General features: G+C 36.6%; 1 protein-coding gene across 1 annotated transcript; it reads right to left on the reverse strand.

Moving 5' to 3' along the window:
* Nucleotides 1–1,679: 1,679 nt before the first annotated feature.
* On the reverse strand, nucleotides 1,680–20,411 carry LOC141447918 (homeobox protein HMX3-like). The gene is made up of 5 exons (XM_074115849.1): nucleotides 20,164–20,411; nucleotides 18,317–18,429; nucleotides 7,312–7,466; nucleotides 2,316–2,452; nucleotides 1,680–2,236 (listed from the first exon to the last, which is right to left on the reverse strand). The coding sequence occupies exons 1-5, from the start codon at nucleotides 20,409–20,411 to the stop codon at nucleotides 2,017–2,019; spliced, it is 873 nt and encodes a 290-aa protein (XP_073971950.1). The 3' UTR covers nucleotides 1,680–2,016.
* Between the last annotated feature and the right edge of the window lie 105 nt (nucleotides 20,412–20,516).

Here is a 20,516-nt window from a genome sequence, read left to right on the forward strand (position 1 = left end):
GCTGTGAAGTGCCATCATGCTCTTACACCTACTAAGAGGAAGTACTGCAATCGTTAAAATTATCAATGAGTTAATCTATTTACATCAATGAATTCGATTCAAAATATTTGCCTTTTAGTGAGAAGTACTGTAATCGCAGTTTATTTTTCTTACTCCTCTTAAAAGGAAGTACCGAAATCGCTTTTTAATTTTGCTATTTACGTACAAATACCTTCCGATTTTATTCAAAACGCTTTCTCTAAAAAATTGTTATTGAGGATGGTTTAGGGGACCGCAACTATAATCATTCTTTAAAAAGATCTCTCCAGTGGTAGTTACGGTTCCGACTTAACACCTTATCAGATTATAATGATAGAATTTATTATTCCAAATTTTAATAAAATCTGTAAAGCAGATATGTAACTTTGCAAAACAGACAAAAAGGAAAATCTATCCAAAAGGTACAAAAATCTCCTTAACAAAAACTTACAGTTTAAAATGTTAAGTATAAGGGTTGATTAAACGCCAAAAGGTACACAAATCAGCAAGTAACTTGTCGTTAATACTTCATTCATATTATTTAAGTAATTTTACTGCATTAAATTTCATTAATATTTTTTTGAATTTATTAGAGGTCACAGACCCTTATGCTGGCCAGTTCATTCATAATTTTTTTTTTTATTGATTTAAATCGCGTCAACATCTGAGGTTATTGGCGCCCGGAGCTTTTTTCAGTGCACTGCCGGCCTCCGGACAGTGTTCTCTCGTTACAGACAACACTGTCCATCACCGGCCAGTGAGCTGTAAGAAGCTCTTAGGAAGAGAAAATCTAAGGGTCAGCAGCTGGATTCGAACCCGGAACCTCCACGTGAGAATCCAATACGCTAACCGCATAGCTAATCCCTTCCCTTAGTTCATTCATAATATTTTATTTTTTGTTATAATTATGATAAAATGTATATTATATCTTCGTAATTAAATAGGTACTTTATTATAGCTTTATTCCAAATTTTTCTTCTGATTTATCTTTATTAGGCCCTTTATTCTGAATAGTCACATATACATGCATGTTAAAATAGAAAAAGACAAAGTTAGAGTCGGCTACTGTTTAAATTTGAATCACGGATTTAAAACAATATTTCAGTCTAGAATTCTTCTTACCGAAGTATTTGTGAGTACAAATAACGCATAGGTAATATCTAGTAAATTATTCAACAATAATTATTCATTTCTCAATTGTAATTTAATGTAGTCCCTCTAATTTGTCTTGTAGTAGGTAAAATACTGGAATAATTAGCTGTCATAAAAATATGCATATCTTATATTCCAAATATATAACACTGTGGTAAGAATACCTAGATTGAGAATTGAAATAAAAATAAATAAATAAAATAAACAAAATCATTGATGAATGTTGGTGTAAGCATTTTTAAAAAAAGTTTTTGAATTTTTTAGCCTCATATTTTTTTTTATAAAGTTTTTTCTTTTTAACCTGTGGTTAATAGTTTGTTGATTAGATATTACAGTCAATCTAAGAAATGGTGTTCTATTTGAACAAATATTTTGTAGATTAAAATGGCCAGCATAAGGGTCTGTGACCTCTAATAAATTCAAAAAAATATTAATGAAATTTAATGCAGTAAAATTACTTACATAATATGAATGAAGTATTAATGACATGTTACTTGCTGACTTGTGTACCTTTTGGCGTTTAATCAACCCTTATACTTAAAATTTTAAACTGTAAGTTTTTGTTAAGGAGATATATATATAATATGTATATAGCATATAAATCTAATTAAGTATCTAACTCTTATACAACATGACATAGAAAAGTTATCAAATATAAGTTTACAAATGATTGAGAGCACGATGCTATCGGAGCCAAAATAATAGAATACGAGTATTTCTATGTAGAACACGGTGTTCGTTATATCTACCTGAATGTTGGCTCTGAAACCCTCCAAATGCTATCTTACCTTCCTCTCACCGTAACATTATTAGGAAAATAAATTTGGCTGAATTCAACAAAGAAAACTATCTTGGACTTTGTGGAAGTTCAGGTGGGAGCTTGGCTAGCTCAAGAGGACTGGGACGCCTAGTGGTCGAAGGTACACTGTTAAAGTGATGGTAGAGAGGCACAGAGGCAGCCATATTGGCGGGAAGAGGCTGGCTCGAGGGCGGTAAGTAGCTGGAGGCTGCCATGAGAGGCGATAGTCCGCTCTGCACCACCCCGCTGTTCGGTAGGTTGAAGAACCTGCGAACAGTATTAAGTATTTACCAAACGAAACTGGAGATCCACTGATCCACATCAGCAATACCGCATCTCCTCTTACCAAAGTCTGTCGCCGACGAATATCGGTCTGGGAGCCGCAACACCCAAGTTGCTGTAATATTGCTGAGCTAAGAGTTCCAAGTCATTCGTATATTTCCTTTTCCACTTGGTTCGTCGGTTTTGAAACCAGATTTTTATCTGAAAAATAAATATTTTGAATTATAAAAATTTGCAAGTTAAGATTAATATTAAAAGATTATGTATTAAGTGTTATTCTCATTTAGAAAACGATGATCGTGTAGCTGAACGAGCGATGAAGGCCCAGTAGGACATGGCTTCAGAAATGCACATTGCGTTAGAAAGATCCTTCGCAGCCCGACACAACCAACACCTCCTGAGACTTTTGTACTCTGGCAGTTGCCAAGCATGGTGCCTTGCAGTCTTCACTGTTGTTCTACTTTCCTATCGTTAGAGGAAGTACAGCCATTCTGTTCACGTTTTGAAGTCCCCTGAGTATGGAAAAATTGTATCTAGAAGTTGACTGATTTTTCCAAGAAAAAAGATCGGCATTGTCAAATCTATTAATTTCCAGCACAGAAAAGTTACAGTTGATTGCACGTATTTTGTTTATTCAAAAGATTATTTGATTGGTCCATCCTAGCTTATTACATTAAATCCTACAACTACGTTTATATGGTAAGGTGTTAAATTGTTTACAACTTCCTTAAGAGGTAGAACGTTCAGGACAAAGTTAAAAACTCTCATTTCTCCAGGTTTTATTGCTGCATTTTTTTTTTTGCCTAATTTTTCAGGGCGGGGTTTAACGTCCAACTACCAATTAGGTGTTGTGGACGGAGGCGACTGGCAAACATACTTTACTGTAAATTTCTTTTAATAATCATTAAATAAAATCAAAGGGCTAGACACTGGGAATCGAACCCAGTACCACAATGCATATTAGCTTTACAGGTCTCGCCTCTTAACCGCTCGGCTACCGTGGCGCCCTTTATTATAGATTATTTAAAAGAGATCTTTTAAATTACAACAGCATCAATTTCTTTTATTAGTTTCTTCTCTTTAACTTCTGATATAAAGGTAATGAAAACGATGTCAGTCTAGAAAATATTGATTTTTCCAGACTCTATAGTTTTCTCGTTTTATGAGACAAAAAGTGACCTAAAAACAGAACAAAACTGACCTAAAAGACATTTTTTTTGGGAATTGATTAATACAAAAGTTATAGTAGATCTACGCGTGGATATCTGTAAACGACGTTTTTGAGAAAATCTTTATTACTTCCGGATGAGGGATTTTGACTTCCAAACTTAACTTTCCAAAGAGTCTCGTGGGAACAAAAACTTTGGTTCGAGCTTTCTGCAAGGTTTCCGGTGTAGAGAGCTCTCGGTTACGGAAATACACCGACTTTTTCATTTTCAAACTCAGCGGATGTCAAATCGGACATTTCCGGTCAATGTTTCTAACAACAACGCAATACTTCCTCTATCGAAAGTAAAACAGAATTATGTTTCGCGCTTATAGATTTAAACGACCAGATGTTCAGTGCCGGAATGGACAGTAGAGAAATGGAACATAAATAATTTGCAGACAGTTTGAGCATTGAAGAAATTGCGGGGGGGGGAGCACCTGTTAATGAGTCCTGGGACGGAGTTGCAACTCTTGCACTTGATTAGAGGGGCGAGAAAAGACTGCACTTTGGCGCCGCCACTCTACCCCGTGTTGCATCACCCTCTGCAATACTAGTCGGGGCTAAGCACCTCCTAGTTATAGAGTGATTCATTAGGAACCCAGTCCAGAATCTTCTCTTCTCAGACACTTCCGTAAACCACTAGGAATCACCCACCCTCTCAAATGACAAAGCCAAACAGACTTTCTCTCCCGATCTCTCTCCCTTTGGACAGTTTTTTTTAAAGAAAAAGTGAAAGTTATTTCCGAAAGAGATTGTGTGGCAGACGGTCAAGCATAATATTCGCCAAGTTCTCAGGCGGATCCACCCCTCTTAATCAGAATCCTCAAATCTCAGATGTAATTTTGGGGCCACACACTCCAGTTTCTCTTGCCTCAATTTATGATTATTTTTTCTTGAAACCTAGAATTTTTTCTGCCAACTAAGTTGGCGCCTCACTTCTTCAGAACCCCACTAAAATCAAGATTAGAGAATGCGTCCATTCAAAAGCAAAGTAATATCCTAACTAGCGCTACGCCTATGGTTAGATGCTCTAATCACAGCACATTTGAAGTATTTCATTACTGAATTTGGCCTGCAAGTTTCATAGCCTTAAATGTTTAACCGTACATTACCAACACAATACTAGAGGAAGTTAATCGCTTCCCCACTCTAAAAACCTTGCTTAAATCAAGTTTCCGGAAAAGGCACGTCCGCAGGGTGTTACAAAGTTTGAAAAAATTTCGGAAGAATTGTTTTATTTCCGGTCTGTTAATTCTCTCAAATTTGAGAATTTGGTATTATAATTATAATTCTTATTATTTACAATGGGCATTCAATCCTTACATTACCAAGAAATCGCACTTCAGGCGGAGGCCCAACCGCGCCACTTGCCCAGATTTGCCTTTCAATTGATTTTCCTATGGAGAAATGTAGGACTATTATTGTAGCATTTTTAAAGAAAACAGCGAGAGGTATTTTCGAGAAAATAAATTAAACTGGAAAATCGATTAAGAAAAGAGAAGTTTCCCGGGCTAACCTTGGTTTGAACACTATTTTCCTCACACTTTCTGAGAGAAAATAAATATCGTTTCTGTGAGCAGCTCTGATAGCTTACATGAATTTTGTGAAAAACATTTTCAATAAACCTGATGTATTACTATTTGCAAGAAGTGAGAGGTACTCCTTTTTAGTTGTTAAATCTTACTTCTAGGGTGCTGTATGTCGCCGGTCTTATTTAAGATCTATATGGATGTAAGCTTGAAGGAATGGACTAAGAAATGTTGCAAGATAGGCGTACAGGTCGGGGAAGGCATGTACCTTCACAGCCTTCTATTCGCTGACGACCAAGTCATGATCGCAAATGATGAAGAGGACATCAATTATATGGCCAGAAACCTGGCAGAAGAATACAGGAAGTGGGGATTAGAAATAAATATAGAAAAAACGGAATACATGACTGCATCCCCACACAATGAATGTGAAATTGATGGCCGAAAATTAAATAAAGACAGCAGCTTTAAATACCTGAGCTCCTACCTTCAAGTGGACGGAATATATCGAAAAGAGGGTGACAAGCGCAAGGAAGGCGATTGGAATGCTGAATTCTATTTTATGGAGCAGCAATGTCCAGATCAGCACCAAGAAGCATATCTATGAAGCGTTGGTTCAAAGCATCTTGCTCTACGCATCAGAAACATGGACAGTCAGCAAGAAAATGCAGAAAAAGATAGAGGCGACTGAAATGGATTTCTGGAGGCGTTCCGCGAGAATATCCCGCAGAGAGAGGAGGTGGAATGCGGATATAAGAAAAATAGTGGAGATGCACAGCACAGTGACGGAAGAAATTGAAAAAAGGAAACTCATATGGTTCGGCCGCGTGTTGAGGGTGCCAGAAGGTAGAATGCCGAAGACGGTGATGCAATGGAGCCCGCCAGGTACGCGAAAAAGAGGCAGGCCTAGGAACAGGTGGCAAAATGGCATCGAAGAGCTAATGGCTGGACGAGGGCTGTGCGAGCAAGACGCGATGGATAGAGTGCGCTGAAGAAATGGTATAGATTGAGTAGGGTATGAAAGTTGAGCCTGCAGTGCACTTATCGGTATATGTGTGAAGTGTTTCCTTTAATGTAGGGAAATTGGTCTGAGGAAACCTCAAGGTTGAGGAAAATCCTAAAAAAAAAGAAATCTTACTTCTCAGTTCCCCTTTAGGAGAAAGAGGAAGCAAAAAGAAGCATAAGCCAGGGCTCTCTCTACATACATCGGTATAATATATCAAGCAGGAGTAGCGGCTCATTACGATAATGAGGACATGAAATTAATACCAAACGATGGATTTAATAGAAACTAAGATTCGTCTAGACAAGTTTAGGTGGCGCCTACACCTAGCCCAACTAGACTTACATGAGTAATGTCTTCCCTAATTACTGAGGACACCTTTGTTGATCGGAGACCCTCTCTGCTCGTAACATGTGGGAACCAGCTGGCTGCTTCTACATCGCTACTTAGAGTATCCTTGTTCAAATTTTCATTTTCAACAGTGAATAAATTATAGGCAAAATTCAAACGTGGACGAGCTTCTCTTGGAGATGATCCACGTACCGAACGGCCCAAAACTGTAACCTTAAATGGAAATATTGAGAAGTTGTCCAATAATCTCAGAGATTAGAGGTGTAAGAGATAGCTGGCTTTAAAGCCATGTCAGGAGAAAATGACAGAACATCCGGATCAATACATAAATATGAGAGGGCTATAAAACGTTTGTGCTCCTTAATTCCAATTAAAAACCAATGTGAACAAGTTTGGACAGTTTTAAATACAATTCAAACAATTTTAAGTAATTCAATCGCGGAAAACCATAGCAATAATAGCAGAGGGCGGAAGACGGAAGTCAATTTCTTCTGATGGTTGGGTCAAGTCCAGAGTTTTCTGGTATGCAAAAAGTAGAACGGGCCAACACTATGTAAGCCTTTTAGACCAATGATGAAGTTATTTACCGTAGATCGTAAAAGTAAACTTCTTCCATCAGGACAACGATGACAAGAAAACTAAGTGATTTGAAGATATAATTTAGATGCATTCCCCTTATTCACCAGATGTGGCACCCACTGACTATTAAATTCTCTCAGATTTAAACGAAGTGGAGGCTGAAAAAGCGTTTCAAGTCAAATGAATAGTTGGTAGTAACCTTGAATAGAACAAACGTGCCTCAGCGGAAAATAAGTAATATAATCCATTATAGAGATATGAACAATATACAGCCACAATGACTCTGTTCCAGCAAATTGGACGAAGTGTGGAGCCACACTATTATTTGCAATTTTGAACTTAAAGAAATCGCATTTTGTGACCGCTAGGCTCAAATAAGTTAATATACCTGAGTTTCGGTGAGTTTCAAGCTGCGAGACAGCTGTCCTCGTTTGGCAACTGAGAGGTACTTGTTGGCTTCGAACTCAGCCTCAAGCGCCTTTATCTGTGCGGAGGTGAAGGCTGTGCGAGGCCTCTTTTTGCGCTCCTGGTCAGCCCTTTCTTCTGCAACATCATCATCGTCAGAAACAGTTACTTTACACCAATATACAAACCAATTTGGTTTAAACATAAACCAAATTAAACGAGCTGCACGATCTTATATTGCAAGCCACCACAGTATTATACAATTCTCTTTATTAAAAGAAATATTTCATGAAAAAGTCAAATAAATAAATCTATTTGGACTTATTAGAAGTGAAAGGAAGGGAAGGGATAGATGCAAAAGTGCATCTATCATAGGCCTATAATTTACATATACAATTTATAATTTCATTTTGAGGGCACAGTTGGCAAAAGAGATGTTAACTTGACCATGTTCACATCGTGTGAGGTTATTTTTGCATTTCAATCTTTTCATATTTTAAGTAATCTTATTAAGTTGCATGTAAAGAGAATGCAGTTGGTTAGTACAGTAAACAAAATGCAACTATTTTCTCAAGCCGTAATAAAAGAAAATGTTTTTTTTTTTTGCAAACTGTTCCATCTCGTATATCTGCACAGCATCACTTCAGGTCTTCTTAATTTCTGGGAAGCAAGGACATGATCGGTCTCAAACGGCCATAACATCTTGTCTTACAGATAAGATTCGCTCTGGTCGGGGTTCTATCCACGTTCCGCAACGATATGGTCTACTAAACATTATTATCGGAACTTGACGGCAATGTAAAAATTCAAACATCCAAGTTCGGCGTGTTTCAGAAGTCCGCTTACAAAACTGACAAAAGCAGTAAATAATCAGCCCAATTATAATGTTGTAGGCCGATTCTGAGTGTACGGGTAGGTACATTTCTAAGCTGTACTCTGGCTGCTTAATAAATTATTATAATATAATATAATTGGTTAGAAATCAGTTTGTAGATGATGTTAGAAGATGTGAGGAAGCTGTTGGTGAGACAGAATGAATGTGCTTGAAAGCCCAACTTAGTGATCCTGTTGGACAAGATCTTGTTGATCTGAGCAGTGGCTGAGATGCTGAAGAAAAAAAGGGAGGCTCGCCGCCTTCCGAATTCATCATTTTCTATTTTATTTCTAATAACAAACAATCCAGAAATATCCGCTGCAACTCAGCTGGAAACTGCTCATCTATTTAAGTACTACTTTGTTCATATTTAAAAAAAAACTTTACTTAGAATTTATGCAATTAATAATAAATTTGTGAAAACACGTGTGCTAGAGGAAACAGCCACATGTTCTATAAAACTGTATTTAAAGTAATCAAATAAATAAAAAAGGAATACATTTTAAATGGAGTGAGGAGAGCGGATTGGGCAGATTTATGCCCCCTGCTCGAGAAGTTAATAAGAGAGATGCTGTCAAAGCAGTGACGGCAACGATGGGAGCATTAAACAGTCTCTTAATGGGCACCGCTGATTGATTTACTGGCTCGAGGGGCCGAACATACTCCGAGCGCTTGTTAACAACCTCTGGCAACCTGACAAACCTCCGAGGCTTGTTTATCTCCGGTCGAAACTAATTATCTCTGCAACCCGCCTAGTCACCAATCATTAGTCGATTAATGCAGCTCCTTCTCTATTAATCTCAATTCTATTGGCTCTGCCACCTCCACATTAGTTCACAAAGTGATAAAGAGAACTGTATTGATAATTTGGTCCGCCATATACACTCTACCAAAAATTGTTCGGAGCCTTGAACTTTAACCCCGATATGTATCATTCTATAGTTTCTAAATATTTAATCTGCACTTTAACGAAGTAATTGTCTGCCTCATCTGTATTAATGTTGGTACACTTGGAGAGCTAAGCAAGAAGCGTCCCCTTTCTGAACAAAACTAACTGCACCTGAGCTCCGGCCAAACTAAACAATAACAGTGATTTAAAGATATTTCGTTTGTATTATGGAAGCAATTCATTAACTTTCTTTACATGCCAACTCTTTTTATAGTTTGTTTTCTCTGATCGAATGTGGTACCAGCGAAAATTAAAAGCGACCGCAGGATTGTACATTAATTGAGTTACGTTTGGACCTGGCTAGTGCTAGTGCAGTGAATAATGCGAGGAGACCACACTGGCGGCACGTCTCAAGTCAGCCACGCTCGAGAAACCTGGGAAAGAAATTTAGATTTAACAAAATAAAAATGAAGAATCCAGAGTAACATTCACTTCCTGTGCTCATTCATTTTGAATTTATTTTTTCAGGCGGGGCTTAACGTCCAACTACCAATTAGGTGTCGTGGACTAGCAAACATACTTTACTATAAATTTCTCATATTAACCATTAAATAAAATCCAAGGCCTAAGACCGGGAATAGCTAGTACCACAATACTTATTAGCTTCGCAGGTCTCGCCTCTAACCGCTCAGCTACCGTGGCGTCCCATTTTTAAACTTATTTACTTCTTCTAATACTACCAGAGTGAGCTTAAAGAGAACCATTACCAGGGCCGGCATCAAGAACCGGCTCACCCTGGCACATCCACAAAAACCTGGAGCCGGCCCCTAATTCACAGGGTTGCCTGAATTTTGAGTTTCCATTGCAAAATTAATGGAAGAATAAGAAATAATTAAGCCAGAGGTGGAATAAATACACAGGGTAGCCGAATTTCAAATTAACTCTAAAAATTTAATGGAAAAATAAATTCCATTCTAAATTGAAATTTGAAAAATCACGGGGAAAGATTGCAAAAGAATGAAGAAAGAAATCTCAATTTTTCCAGTCAAACTAGCCGAAAATTATTTATTTTTCATTAATTCTGCAAACGTATGTTCAAATGCACAGTCCAACTGTGGCTTAACTAACAGTACTTTAAAGCAGAAATCTTAACCTTTCCAGTCAAACTAGACAAAATTACTTATTCTTCTGTTAATATGGCAATGGTAATTTCAAATTCGGGCTACCCTGACTGACCATCTTCTTTTGACTTAAGTTGTTAATACATTGAAGAGTAATCTCAGAATCCCCTGTCAAACTAGAAGGTAATTCCTTATTTTTCCATTAATTCACAATCGTAACTTCAATTCCGAGTTACCTTGAATTTACATTGCACGTCTGGCTTAATAATTAATGCAATGAAGAAGATATTCCTTTCTTTTGTTTATATCTAAAGGAGAATTACTCATTTTTCTATTAATTTTTCAATGGTAATTCAAAATGTAGGCCACTCAGCGTGTACAATCCACCTTTGTCTTACTTATTAAAAGTATGAAATCACCATCTTATCAATCAAATGAGACGAGAATTCCTTATTTTCCATTAAGTTGGCAATCATATCTTCAAATTCTTGGCTACACTGACTGAATAACCTATATTTGGCTTAGTAATTCAAACAAACAAAAATCTCAATCTTTCCAGTCAAACTAGACGGGAGTTTCTTATTTTTCCTTTTATATCTCCTTAACAAAAACTTAGAGTTTAAAAAGTTAAGTATAAGGGTTGATTGAACGCCAAAAGGTACACAAATCAGCAAGTACCCAAAATTTCATTTATACTTCATTGATATTATTTAAGTAATTTTACTGCATTCATTTTCATTCATATTTTTTAAAATTTATTAGATGTCACCGACCCTTATGCTGGCCATTTTCATCTACAAAATATTTGTTCAAGTAGCACTGTAGATTGACTATATCTATTTTATATATATCAATCAATCAAACTATTAATTACAGGTTAGAAAGAAAAACGTTATAAAAAATAAAAAAAAATATAAGGCTAAAAAATTCAAATACTTTTTTTAAAAAATGCTCACACCAACATATATTAATGATTTTGTTTATTTTATTTATTTATTTGTATTTTTAAATAAAAATCGTCGGTTTAAGAACATTCTTCGATTAAAGCAATTGTTACTTTATGTACTAGTCAAACGTTTTTAATAATAGGTAATAATTAATCTGGCTTTATCGCAAATAATATAGTTTTCTTCAATTACATTCTCAATCTAGGTATTCATCCCACAATGTTGTATATGTGTAATATAAACAAAATAAGATATGCTTATTTTTAGGACAGCTAATTATTCCAGTATTTTATTATAAGTAAAATTAGGGGGACTAAATTAAATTACAATTGAGAAATGAATAATTATTGTTGAATTATCTACTTGTTATTAACTGTGTGTTATTTGTGCTCACGAATATTTCGGTAAGACGAATTCAAGACTGAAATATTGTTTTAAATCCAAAAATATTGATTCAAATTTAAACAGTAGCCGACTCTTAACTGTCTTTTTCTACTTTAACATGCATGTATATGTGACTACTCAAAATAAAGGGCATATTAAAGATAAATCAGAAGAATAATTTGGAATAGAGTTAAAATAAAGTACCTATTTAATAACGAAGATATATTATACATTTTATCAAAATTATAACAAAAAAATATAATGAATGAACTGGCCAGCATAAGGGTCTGTGACATCTAATAAATTTTAAAAAATATGAATGAAAATTAATGCAGTAAATTTACTTAAATAATATCAATGAAGTATAAATGAAATTTTGGGTACTTGCTGATTTGTGTACCTTTTGGCGTTCAATCAACCCTTATACTTAACTTTTTAAACTGTAAGTTTTTGTTAAGGAGATTTTTGTACCTTTTGGACACATTTTCCTTTTTGTCTATTCTGCAAAGTTACATATCTGCTTTACAGATTAGATTTTTTTTAAAATTTGGAATAAGCAATTCTATCATTATAACCTGATAAGGTGTTAAGTCGGAACCGTAACTACTACTGGAGAGATCTTTTTAAAGAATGATTATAGTTGCGGTGCCCAAACCATCCTCAATAACAATTTTTTTTTGAGAAAACGTTTTGAATAAAATAGGAAGGTATTTGTACTTAAGTAACAAAATAAAACTGCGATTTCAGTACTTCCTTTTAAGAGGAGCAAGAAAAATAAACTGCAATTACAGTACTAAAAGTCAAAGAGGCAAAGATTTTGAATCGAACGACAATTTATTGATGAAAATCGGTTCACTCATTGATAATATTAACGATTGCAATACTTTCTCTTAGTAGGTGTAAGAGCATGATGGCACTTCACAGCCACGTAGAGGAGCTTTAACCGCTTCTTCGTGCTAAATTTTATCAAAATCGGATTAAGCGTTTTAGAAATATTGGTAATAATAGTTTTAGAAAGGGCCTTACTTGGGAGGGGGAAACTCCCCTCCTTATGAGGCATAGCGTCGAGGGTTTAAAAGTGCAAATCTGAACAAAATTTCGATTCGAATGACACTTCATTCATGAAAATCGGTCATGAAAGTCGATAATTTAAAACGATTGCTGTACTTCCCCTTAAAAAGTGAGGGAGCTGAACGTCGCTCTGATGTTACGTAGGGGAGCCTTAACCCTATCATCCTACCAAATTTTATCATAATCGGGCCAAGATTTACAGAGTAATTAGTAATAATAATTTTGGAGGGGGCCTTACATAAAGGGGGCTAACTCCTCTCCCATTTGATGTACATCGTCGAGACCACCAAAAGGCACATCTACATAAAATTCCGAATCGAATGACACCTCATTCATGAAAATCGGTTCGCGCGTTTAGGCGCTACGTTGTTTACAAAAAAGGTAACAACTACAAGAACAAGAACAAGACCAATTTTTGAAAATGCCGTTTTACCTCATTTTCAGCAACTTTTTTCTCGTAATATATTAAATCTGGGTTTGGCCAAAAAAAATTACAGTTCTAAAGGAGGAATTGCCCTAAATTTTAAAAGAAATTTGAGAATTTTATCTTTAATAGAAAAAGAGAAAAAAATTGTCAAAGTTGGGTGTTTTTCAACGTTACGCTTTTTCGTGCAGTTTTTGATGATCAACCCTTATACAACTGTCCTACCGGACAGTTTTAATTCCACTCATATCTTCAAATTCAGGATATCCTATGAGTAAAACCCGCGTTTGGCTTTATATTTATACAATAAAGTAGATATCTTAATACTTCCAGTAAAACAAGATGAGTGCTCCTAATTTTTCCATTCATTTTTGGCTTAGTAATTAAATGTATAAAGCAGAAATCTCAATCTATCAAATCTAAGTAGTCGAGAATTTTTTTTTTTTAATTAGTTCTGCAATCATAAATTCTAATTAAAGGTGTATAATCAATTTTTGTCTTAGCTATAAATTTACCGAAGCTGAAATCAAATACTTTTGTTCAGAACTAGACAAAAATTACTTATTTATTTTTCCACTCATTTTCTAATGGCAATTCGAAATTCAGCTGTGAACTGGATTGTAAACAAAGGGTACTCCTAATTTGAAGCTACGATTACGAAATAAAAGGATAAATAAGGAATTCCCGTCTAGTTAGCCGGATGGGTACAGATTTCTGATTCAGTAAATTAATAAATAAGCCATAGGAGAAACGTACAGACAGAGTAGCCTGAATTTTGAGTTACGATTGGATAATTAAGGAATTCTCGTCTAGTTAGCCGGAAAGATAGAGGTTTAAACTTTAATGAATTATTAAATTACCAGAGGAGTTTTATGACCAAAAATATTAGAATTTCTGCTTCAGTGTATTTATAATTAAGCTAGTGGTGGAATGTATAAACAGCAGGGCCAGCGTCAGCACCCCCCCGGGGGCCTCTAGAAGCACTGTGGACCCCGAGTGGAAGACCCAGAATGGAACAAAGGGGCTCGCTGAGGCTTTGTCACCCAAGAGCCCACAAAAACCTGGGGCCGGCCCTGATCATTAGTACCAATTTTATTTACAAATGTTGCGAATTGAATAAAATAGCGCTTCTACTTCTTTCCTTTTGACCGTTGCTAGAAGTCCACTTTGCCTTTTTTTAAATTGAAAATTTAAACTTGTCATTTATTAGATCATCCTTTATTATTTGGAGTCTTGGTCACTGGGACTTGTGTTTAAGACAAAGAATGTGTCAGAAAGTACGAATTCCAGAATTGCCTTTTAAACTTTGTTATGTCATTGTATCTATATTGAACTTAGTCTTGAAAAAGTCATTTTTCTGGGGAAATTCAGTTCAGATCAGTTCAGTTTAGTTCAGATCAGTTCAGTTCAGTTCAGATCAGTTCTGGCAAGATTGCTGGCTTTTCTCTCAAATTCTATGAGTAAATTCATTTTAAGGACAGGTTCTGGGGCTCGACATTCGCCTCTAAAGTTCTCTGATTTTAAAGGACATTAAATACAGGAAACATTTATTAAATTGTCCATGTTTGAAGTAAACTTTAACAATTGTAAGAGAAAGCCGTGTAACCCTTCCGCCCAATGCGATGTTCAAAGCAGGAAAAGAGACAGAATAAAGTAAATATCGATTAATTGGGGAATTAGAGGCAGGCTGTGAGTCGATAAATAAACGCGCTGTGAGTCCAGAATGGCAGGTGTGTCAACCTCGTTAGTGGGTAATTAGCGGCCCTGCCAAAAAAGTTTTATTTTAGCCTTACTAGACAGAGTACAGTTTGGCAGTTCTATTAACTTCTCTAATTTATCTCCCAAAAAATTAAATAAACATATTTCTGAGAAAAGTGGAGCAATGTAAGTTCCAGTGAGTTCCGGCCTTTCATTGTGCACTGATTATTTTCTTCATGTCTACAGAAGCTGCTCAGTAATCTTGGAACGGTTCCGAATCGATATACAACAATCGGACATTGCATCTTCAGCTTTAGAAATTTACCTTTTTCATAATTTTCTCCGGTGACTACGAATATCGGTGATCGTAAACAATATATTTCCCAACGTTCGAATTTGAGTGTACCCTCATGGTCCTTCAATTAGAAGCTTTTCGCTCTTAAAGTTCATAAAAACGCTAAAGTTCAGCGCATCTTTGGAGAGCAGCACGTGGTCAACGAGCTATGCCAACCGCTACGCTGGAAACTCATTTTTAAGGTCAGCAGCCCGACTGGTGAGCGGAAGTTAATGTTAGTGCAGATGGAAATTAGAATGTTCTTTCCATGAAATGTCAGATTATTAGAACTTAAGAAGATGCATTGAGCCTCATGGAATATGAAATACGAATATTGTTACTTTATTTCACACCGTCGTTTCAAAATAAAGAAGAATTCTACTACCTATTGAGTTACCGGCACAATGTCGTCAAGAGTAAATTGAGGGTTGAATTGAGTAAATAAGTGTCCAGTTCTCCAAATAAATCCCTTTTAGGCGGAAGTAGGTACGTTTGTCTAGAACGAAATTCTCTCTTCTCGGCTGCAATGATGTCACGAAGTGATTGGTTCTAAGGGTTATGTTTCTAAACTGGCAGTTAGGGCTAGCATACTGTTCCACTATTCTCTTCCTTCAATTGGAAACGGTCTTAAACTGAGTGACCTTGCAACCTTGGGCACGGCAAGAGCAGAAAACACTGCTTCGGGGAGGATAATCAACTTCGAGTCAAGGAGGGAGATTGAATGTAAGATTGAATTGCGAGCCCCGCTTTATTTTTTCTTCGGATCACACAAATGCTGGAATGGAACAGATCTAATTTTGGTAACGAGATGATTTGGTTCACGAGTTGCCGCCATTTAGCTTGACATGCACACGTGTGCACACGTTATAAGGGCCATCCTGTAAGAATGCCAACTGACCAAAAAAGAATGGTCAAAGAAGGAACACATCATATGGTGCGATTTCCTGCCAGCTCGATTATACTTACCCACACACTCTCACCCATGAAATATATAAATCGAAGTTATTAATAGCGTTTTCATTTTTTATTGAATCAAATTAAACTCAATTAGAAAAGTATTTAAGACAAAAACTTTGATTAATAAAGTTTCAAATTTACTAAAAACAAACTAATTCACGTTCATTTAGTTGTGAACACCAGCCAAAACGGTTTGCCAATCTTTTTGAAGGAGCTCTAACATGGTCCATTTCATTTTATAAACTCTAAAATGACTTTATCAGCTGTACGATAGCTAAGTGTTGTGTGGGCCAGATATTATTCGGTCTCGATGTTTATCGGTTCGTCACTTTGTTCAGATTGAGTCCTTAGGCCTAATTACCCTTCTAAATGTGAGCACTTTGTGAATATTATTTAATCAACAATTATTGAAATGTGTATTTCAAAAATTAGTTATTGTAAAAGCAGGGCCATTAAAAACCTTTAATGGTAGGATGAAATTACTTTGTTAAGGCGGAACTTTCTTATCAGGGTAATAAACCAATCACAAAAATTTAACGAATGACATGAAAAACTTAAGTCATACTCGGAAGATTTATTGTACAATTACTTCTCATTTTAAATAAACTTGGTAACTTTGAGAATTAAAAAGCTTTTAAATTTCTCTTAAGATGGTGATACTGGGAGTTGAGTGCTTCAAAAACCTTGTGGAAACCTTGGAACCAGTGACTAAAAAGTGAACGTAAAGATGAGAGCCAGACCCTAGAGGTTAAAACGCCTCAAACCCTACCGTTCACAATTATTTACAAAGTGCATTCATATGTTTAGTTCTACTTTCTAAGGTAATCTTTCATTTTTAGAACTACTTAAGCAGTGATTCGTGTGTGAAGCAATTACTACATTTTATATGAGGGACTTTCAACGTTGGAAGTTTGGAAAATCAGATACGATAGTAAAATCTTCGAAGGTAAAGTGGCTGGAGGAGTCCTAGTCTGGGGGTGCTGTAGGTGCCCTCTCATGTACTATGCTGTAAATTCCTGCTTTCCTTACAGGCAGAGATCAGGGAACTAAGTGGAGTACTGTTTCCTGATCGATCTTGTTTAAGTGCTGAGGTTGTCTCTTAAACTCTAAGTTCTCTCATCAAACACTTGGGCGAGATGGATGGTTACCCCGCACAACTGGAGGGTCTCCTGTGTCTTCTAGCGCAGTGACAAACATTTGTCAACCACTAAATTAGCTGAACATCTCCCCAGGCCCTAATTATCGCGTCCCCTCGCCAGCGGAGCGCCTCGCTTCCAAACTAACTGATTTATAGCTCGTACAGTTTATTTTAAACTGGCAACACATGTCCACTGCCGCCCTGATATAGTCTACCACATCCTCGCTCTCAGACGGTCCTGTTTGGTAATTTGAAGTGCGATTGGGTATGTATATATAAACATAAATTTAATGGTGCATATAAGATAACACCTCATGTCCCATTATAAAGTAATTTGATGTTTAATACGCTTTCTTATTTCCGTATCAAAGAAGTAATAATCATCTACTCATAATTTCTCTGACTGAGATAAGAGGACGTAATGTGATCGTAAGTTTTTCACTGAAATATCCGAATGGAGGTCCTCCAAGCGATAAAAATTGTCTTTTAGAGAATTTCAGTTTATTACTGCCCTCTAAATATATATCCAGTAATATTTCAAGCATTGCTGGAATTTCAAAATGGAAGAAAAAAGACGTGGAGATTTTGTAAACAGCTGATTGTGTATTCCCAGCAATTTCATCTATTTTTTATTCTTCTTCCTCTCGTTTCCGTTATTATTTCACTTTCAGCTTTTCCGGATAAATTGTATTACTATTTGTATTAAATTATTTAATTTGTTTACAGAACTATTCGTTTTCCGCTTTTAACAAGAACCCCTTGCAAACGAGTTGTGTGAATTCGATTTAGTAATTCGAAAAGTCATCGTTTACCCATCTCGAAATGTCTTGCACTAAATCCTTTTCAAAGCAACTTCCATTTTCAAAATTGGGAAAATGGTGGACATCGTGATGCTAAAACTACTTCACTTACGCTTTCATCAACAGTTCGGACCTAAAGAACGAATTCTTTTAAACCGCGTAGAAGTTTTTCTAACCTAATGCAAGCAGCTAGTTGCCTGGAATTCTGTTGTTAGTTTTGTATAAAGAATCACAGTTATTCAACTCATTGGAAAGGAATAAAGAAACCCTCCAAACCTATAGATTAGAATTTCTCGGAAAAGCAGGTCTTAGAGCCCAAAACGATGGTGAAAACACAAACAGCTGGGCTACCTGTGGTTTGCTGATCCTCTTGAGAGGAGGTGGAGACCTCGTCCTGGGGTCGGTCCGTCTCGCCAACCAACTCCTCGCCGTCACCTGCAAACACATCAATGTCATACCTGCATCTTCAAGTACACAATATTAATTTTTAAATTACAGGTATTTCTATTCTAAAACAAAATTAGATTCTTCGTTTAATGCCACCGTGCCATCATCTATATGAGACCTGTTGACATTTGTATTATAAAACTTAAGTTCGCATGGGAGTAAACTTTAAAAAAGTAAATCAAAATGGGAGTTTAACGTCGGAAAACCTCACGCTTTTTCTAAAATCTATAATTTCCATTTGAAATATTTGTCCAGAAAAATGCGATTACTTCTATAGCAATGAGCGGCAACGTTTCTTACAAGTGGATCATTTTTCATTTTTTTCACAAAAATATTTGCTGGTGGGTCACATCATTTCCATTTTAGTTTACATAATATCACACAGTACAGAAAATAAAAGAAAAGTTCAAAGTTCAATGAGATAATATGTGCAACGGTTTTCGTGATTTGTCAGTAGATGATAAGCGATTAATAAGTAAGCGCCAATGGCCTTCATCACTTCTCACCATACTTCTGAGTTCATGTCAACTTCTTGTTATCGAGCTTAGCGGAAATTCCCGTTTCGTGTCTCCTGGGAAGGAACGGTTTTTAGAAAATGGTCAGTTTTTGTGGGTGACTGTGAACCGAATATCTCGAAAAGGAAAAATTGCTGGATGCTGAAACTTACTATTTTGATTGTGATTGATACAGAGGAGGGGGCCGTTATTTTGGGATCGAAATCCCTTTTCCCTCCTCCAGAATGGAGTCTTCACTTTTTCAGACTTTCTCTGAAATCCTTCAACGGTTTTCTTTTTAACATTCTTACTCATTGTATTGACTCATTTTCTTTTACAATTCTTATTTGACAGCAGTAAAACTCTAAGAGCCCTTTTAGGATGGGGTGGGGGCGGGTTGGCCCTCCTCTAAAGTGCCTATTACTGCAATGTACGGTTCTGTATCTAGCATGGGTTGCTGGAATTCCCAAATTTCCCTTCTACTACTTCAAATTAATTTACAAAACGCATTATATACGCTAGATCTTCAACTGTTAAAAAAAATCGTTTTTGGGCTTTCTGAGGAGGGGTTTTCTCCCAAGGGCACTTCTTACTGATGGTCTAATATGCATTTTTACATTGTAGATAATGTTATTAAATAATTTCATATATGTTATGAAATGTTTTCCAAGATTCGTAGTTTGAATAAATGCAGCAGAAAGAAGCTCGGAAACTGCAGTGAGATGAAGTGGAGAGTGTTCACTGCAGATTTAGGAACTTTCTCTAGCATTTCGTCGGAGTTGTAGAATTTTCACCAGTTATCGTGGTGTAACATTTGGAAGTGCAAATTGATTCTTTCTCTCCAACCCGCCGCCCTCTATTATGGCCGAAACGTGTATAATGTTGAGGCTTGTCCAAACAAGCTTATAAAAGCTACGCGCTACCCACGCGGTTTTTTCACGTACCTACAGCTGCGCGCCCCACAGTTTTTACGTTCCCAAAGTCCGTTGAAGTGATTGGTACAAAATGTTACTATCCAGCTGAAACTCGGAAGTTCATTGAACTTCTCATTAAAGTTCGAACTTAATGTTTCAATCACAAGAAAAGTGCACTTCCCTCTAAAGATTTAATGTACAATTTGATTAAACTGGATAACATGTTGTAAGAGGAATACATACATACGTTTCTGGAATTCTGTGAGAATTGAAGAATGGGAACTGCAGAATTTGCTGAGAGAATGTTCGGGGCGAGATTTTTGTCTACTGACTGAGGAGTAACGTGCAATTGCCTCTCTCTTCAGCTAGTACACCGACTGAGGGCTGCAGCAGAGATAAACACTCCGACTTACCTTCAGTAGTGGGTGTCTGCGGCTGGTGCCAGCTGGTAATTCTCTGGTGGAAGCCCCTGGTTGAGTAGATGAGCGTGGTGTTAGCGTCGGACCCGTTCTGGCCGGAAGACAGCAACGTCTCTATGGTGAAGGGTACCCGTTTCTCGAGCGCAGACACACTGTTGATGTTCAGCTCCATTGTTGAGTGCGTGCGGGGGTCGACTTGTTAATTACAAGTACTACACTTAGGTTTCGAACATTACACAACACGAAGTCGAGGTGGCGGTCTTTTTACGCCCAGCGG

The sequence above is a fragment of the Rhodnius prolixus genome, unplaced genomic scaffold (genome assembly GCF_049639745.1).
Source record: "Rhodnius prolixus isolate KJV_2025 unplaced genomic scaffold, Rpr scaffold_13, whole genome shotgun sequence".
Lineage (NCBI taxonomy): Eukaryota > Metazoa > Arthropoda > Insecta > Hemiptera > Reduviidae > Rhodnius > Rhodnius prolixus.